This window comes from Pundamilia nyererei, unplaced genomic scaffold, assembly GCF_000239375.1.
Source record: "Pundamilia nyererei isolate P.nyererei 1_Seehausen unplaced genomic scaffold, PunNye1.0 scaffold00240, whole genome shotgun sequence".
Classification (NCBI taxonomy): Eukaryota; Metazoa; Chordata; class Actinopteri; order Cichliformes; family Cichlidae; genus Pundamilia; species Pundamilia nyererei.
In genome coordinates, this window is record NW_005187641.1 from 277,561 (window position 1) to 282,496 (window position 4,936).

At 39.3% G+C, this 4,936-nt stretch overlaps 2 protein-coding genes across 3 annotated transcripts in view; both read left to right on the top strand.

Annotated features, from left to right (window-relative positions):
• Positions 1-2,504, top strand: part of LOC102207931 (uncharacterized) — an 8,523-nt gene extending 6,019 nt beyond the window's left edge. For both annotated transcript variants that reach the window (XM_013914949.1, XM_005749246.1), the window contains exons 12-13: positions 578-841; positions 1,000-2,504. In XM_013914949.1, the coding sequence (XP_013770403.1) occupies positions 578-841; positions 1,000-1,031 (296 nt within the window). In that variant the 3' untranslated portion in view covers positions 1,032-2,504. The remainder of the gene's footprint in view (positions 1-577; positions 842-999) is intronic.
• Positions 2,505-2,751: 247 nt separating this feature from the next.
• The window catches only part of LOC102198587 (myosin heavy chain, cardiac muscle isoform), an 8,253-nt gene continuing 6,068 nt past the window's right edge, over positions 2,752-4,936 (top strand). Inside the window, exon 1 of the mRNA XM_005749306.1 lies at positions 2,752-3,022. Coding sequence (XP_005749363.1) covers positions 2,969-3,022 — 54 coding nt within the window. The 5' untranslated portion in view covers positions 2,752-2,968. The remainder of the gene's footprint in view (positions 3,023-4,936) is intronic.

Genomic DNA, 4,936 nt, shown 5'->3' on the forward strand with positions numbered 1-4,936 from the left:
TAGATAGATAGATAGATAGATAGATAGATAGATAGATAGATAGATAGATAGATAGATAGATAGATAGATAGATAGATAGATAGATAGGACAAATTCAGTTGTAACCTTTCTTAGAGTCAAAGATGGTATAATATACAGATGGAACCCACTGGTTTCTGATGGTTTTGAGTTTAAAACTACACCCACACTGGCTAATGATCTGGGACTGACAGCTCATTAGACAATGAGCTTTTCATATCATAGATAATCCTCCATATTGTGACCAAAATATACGAAACAGACTCAATTTTATTCTTTTTGCCATGCAACTGTCGCCATCTGCTGGCCGTCGGATAGAATGCAGTTTACATACACCTGGAAAGCTGAAAGTCTGAATGCTTTCTACTGTCTATGGTCTGGTAGACTAAACGTGGAACGCTATCCCCTAGGATTATTTTTAAAGGAAAATAAGCACTGAAGTAAATCTTTCTTTGGTGTGCATTAAAATGTCCACTTTCATTTTACAAGCGAGGGTGATCGTAAGAAAGCAAAAATATACAGCTCTGTATGTGTTTTTTGAACTTTCATCACTTTTCAGAAACAAAAGCGGCAGTCACAGACCCTGACATCGAAGGAATACAGTACATCGACGAAAACGTGGATGAGGAGAATAACACCATAGACAGGGATGAGGACTCGACGTCAGACGGCGAGAAGGACGGAGAGGACGACCCGAGCGCGCTGCACATCAATAAGGTCAACTTGACCAGGGTTCTCAAAGAAAACGAGAGGGCACGTCTGAGAGTCTGCGTGGAGATCACGCACCCTGCTCTCAAGCTTCCTGTTTACCGGACATGGACAGGTGAACACTTAAGCCCTTCTCCTGTTGAAGTAACCTCAGTAAGGCCAGAGAATCACTTATCGAGTACTTGCTGTTATCTATCCGTACAGGAAGAGGCTAATTCGATCACATGGAGTAGGGGAGAGTTTTTCTCATGTTTTGCTCTTTTCCTCTTCCAGAGCCCAATGAGGAGAATTCATCCACTGCATGAAAGTCCTGCATCAGTCTATTTCTATTATAATGTATCTAATATTTATCCCGTCAGGAAATATGAACTATTACTGACACAGTTTATGATGTGATCATGCATTTATTTATATTCTTATTCTTACTCTGACATCCTTTTATTTTTTCCTTCCTGCTTATTTTTACAAATATTACAAAAAATTTTTACAAATAATGTTACAACAGTAATTGATTGGCTTTAATCAGCGTTTTGAAATAAAAGCTAAATATTCTAGTCTTTCAAATAATGAGTTATTAGAAAAGGTTACTGCAGCAAGCCTCATGCAAAGGAGATATCTGTTGTTGGTCAACCGACGTATCGGAAATTACTTCTCGTTTTAAAAGGCACTTCTGCTTTGACGCTGGGCTTTTCTTTTGTTTTTTTACTCTCCACTCTTGACCACAGCAGCACCGACTCCGCAGTGCTGCGAGGAGGTGTTGTGCGGCTGAGCCCAATAAATATATAACTTCTTAGTTCTTTAGCTTGCAGCTTCTGCCTTTCAGTTCATAGAGCAGCTACTTCTGCTGCAAATATGTTAACAGCCTCCCCGTAGATACTGCAGCGCACCGTTTCAGTTCTTTGATTGTAAAAATAACGGTTATCTTACTTCCACCTCTTCCATGTTGTAGAAATTGCATATTATTTCCTACATATAAAAACATAAACAGCTGCTTAACTACCATTAGAAATCGTTCTATATAAAAAATAACAGAGCCCTAAAATTTGCCCCAGAGTTACAAACCAAATGAAAAGTGAGAATAATTGTGACTTTGTGAGCATTTGATTCGATGGTGACAGTACGAAGGGCTAAAAACATTTTCACTAAGAGATATCTGCTTAATAATGGAACTAAGAGGTGAGTCACGTCCAATTGGTCAATGACGTCACTGGAAATAAGGTATTTTTTAAGAAGCTAAAATCAGATGAAACCAAATTTGGGACATGCTCTTTTCTAATGCCAATGTGACTCATTCGTGCTCAGTTGACCTGACTCTACAGTGTGTCATGGGCGGGGGGAGGGGGTTGGTGGTTTGGAACAGGCCACCTTCACGCCCCCAGATGTTTTTTTGTTGTTGTTTTTTTTGTTTTTGTTTTTTTTAAGACTTGCGGCGATCAGCTGACTCATATCGCATCAGCTGGAGCTATTTCTGAGACTTTGCACAGCTCTCTATGTACCCATAAAAGGCATTGTATTATTATCCTTCATATGCAGCAGCACTCAGCAACAACTGGCTGGTGAAGTCACCCATTTATGATGCACAAAAAGAAGTTTCATAAAGTCAAGAAGCTATCTTCAGAAATATTTTATTGCTCGTGCATATGCCTTATGATTTATTTTTGTAACTTGTGAAAATAATGACTCTCTCTTGGTTTTTGGGTCTCTTTGAATGGTGTCTAATTCAGTCAAAAAGTATCCTCTGTGTTCCATTTCATTAATGTATTCATGCAAACAATAAACATGTGCTTATATATGTGGCGGTCTCAGTCATTTAATCATGAATGCGTGTTCTCAGGTGGATCCTGGCAGCGCCGTTTCAAAGCAGCGCTTCGGTATCTGTCACAGAGTTTTACGAACTTTTTTTTCCCTGTGGCTATGCTCATTATTCACATCCGCAAAGTCTGCAACGCGTCTTCTTATGTTAACGTGTGAATGTGTGTGTTAATCTGTCTCTTCCTCATTATCATACCCCGGACATATGTCAGTTCTAGGGGGAGGAAGTGAACGGCCACTAACAGCTGATGTGTTTCCATCCTGGACGCGCTTGGCTGCAACTTTCTGTGGACTTTCTGCCTGGTTGCAAAGACCGCTTAGGGGGGGAAAACTAAAGTGACACAGTGCTTTGGTTTGTCCATGATTTTTTTTTTTATAACGAGAACGTCACGTCAGATGGTCAGAGAGTGACCAAGGAGGAAGCGTAAGGATGGACCCTGAAAGTCCCGTGTCCCGCATGGAGAGAACTTTGTGGACAGTCTGGGTGAGAAGCCGTCATCATTTCAATCCAAACCTGTAACGAAACGAAAGATTTGTGTTTTAAACTTTTAAGTCCGTCAAACGTGGATGTAAATAGTCTCTCTTCCTGTGTGTCAGTGGGTCTCTCTCTCTCCACGCATATCCGCCTACACAATGTCTCTGCTTACCCCCTCCCTTTCTCGGGGAGAGGGAGAGAGAGAGGGGATGTCTGTGAATCACTGGCATGTTCACGTCCAAGACAAAGAAGTCTTCTCCATGCTTATTTGAACCTGGACAGGTTCAAATAAAGTAATTCTTCAAAAGTAAAAACATTAAGTGCAAATCAAAGCTTAACAGTTCAAAGAAATCTTTTGTCCATCTGTTGGAACAGCTTCTCTGTTTTAGACAGAAGCCTTTATTAACTGCTGAAACCTTTTCTCCTTCAAAGTGCACATTAACCTGCTGGATGCTGATTGAGAGATTATGATTATAGATCACAGCAGACGTTTGAGATCTGATTGCTCTGTTGGTCATCAGCTGGAGACTGTCTGCAGTTCTTTCTGAGAACTGATCCTTGTAATATGTGCGCTCCTTGCAGTTGCAGCATTAGTGAGATTCCTCACAGTGCATCCCGGAGCGCAATGACTGTTTGAGACTGTTATTACACAGGAGACAGTCTTACAAACAGGAAACGCAGGTGTACCATTTACTGGGTTTAAATTTCAGAGTCCTGCTGTTATTGTTGTTCACTTCTGCTAGGGTGCACTGATTTATGTTTCCTGTTTGGGGGTTTTGTTTGTTTGGGTTTTTTATTTTTATCTATCACAGCCATAGACTTTGGAATTATCTGTCTGTCCATGTTAGGATTTCCCGCTGGTTGCCTGTTTTTTTAAAACACACGTTGAAACTAATTTAAACTACTTGGCTTTTAACCCAGAATGATAGTGCTGTGTTCTTACTTTGTCTTCATCACTGTTTTTATTGTTTTATTGCTGTGCCATGCTTTGCTGCTTCATACAGCACTTCATGAAACTCTGTTTTTTAGGTTAGATTAAAATATAATTGGATTGGATGTTTAATTATTTCACATTTCTGGTAGTGATGAACCCACATCAACTAATAACAGTTCGCATGACATCTACAAAAAAAATTCAGCTCCTTTCATCTCTTTATTTTGGACTCACATCTGCTTTTAAACCGCTCTCACTTCTCTCATCAACCTGCTTTTCAGACGTGGCAGGTAGTTATTGTCACAGTTTAGTCGCCTGACAGCTGGTCTCGATAGCCATTGTGACACTTGGTGATATACAATGAAAATAAACAGATTCTGATGTTTTAAAGCCTGTTTCACCAGTTTGAACAGGTGACCCATATTCTGGAGGCTTGAGTCTCCTTTCTAGGTGCTTGGGTTTGAGTCTGCTTACTCACACTCCTTCTTCCCACTTCTGAGTCTATTGTGTGCACTTCTGTGTCCAATAAAGGACATGATGCCCACAAACAAATCTTAATACAATCAAACTACTTGCTGGTGAAGTGTGTTCACCAGCTACAACAGACAAATATGGGGAAGTTGGAGATAAAAGAAACAGCTAAACAAAGAAAATATCATGAGATCCTCAAAAAGACATAAGTTGAAATAAATGCAGATGTTTCTCAGCGTAAACTAAATGCTTTATGTTTGCCATGTTGTATTTATAAAATGTTTGTGTTTTGGTCAATCCTGTAAAGAATGGACCATGATTTTTCTTTTCTTTTTTTAACAGGAGTGTTGGTTGGACATCTTAACAAATGAAACAAAAATAATACAAATAATTCTTATTCTCATTTTTATGCAATTCTTTCGTTTGTTTGTTTGTTTGTTTGTTTGTTTGTTTGTTTGTTTGTTTGTTTGTTTGTTTGTTTGTTTGTTTGTTTGTTTGTTTGTTTGTTTGTTTGTTTG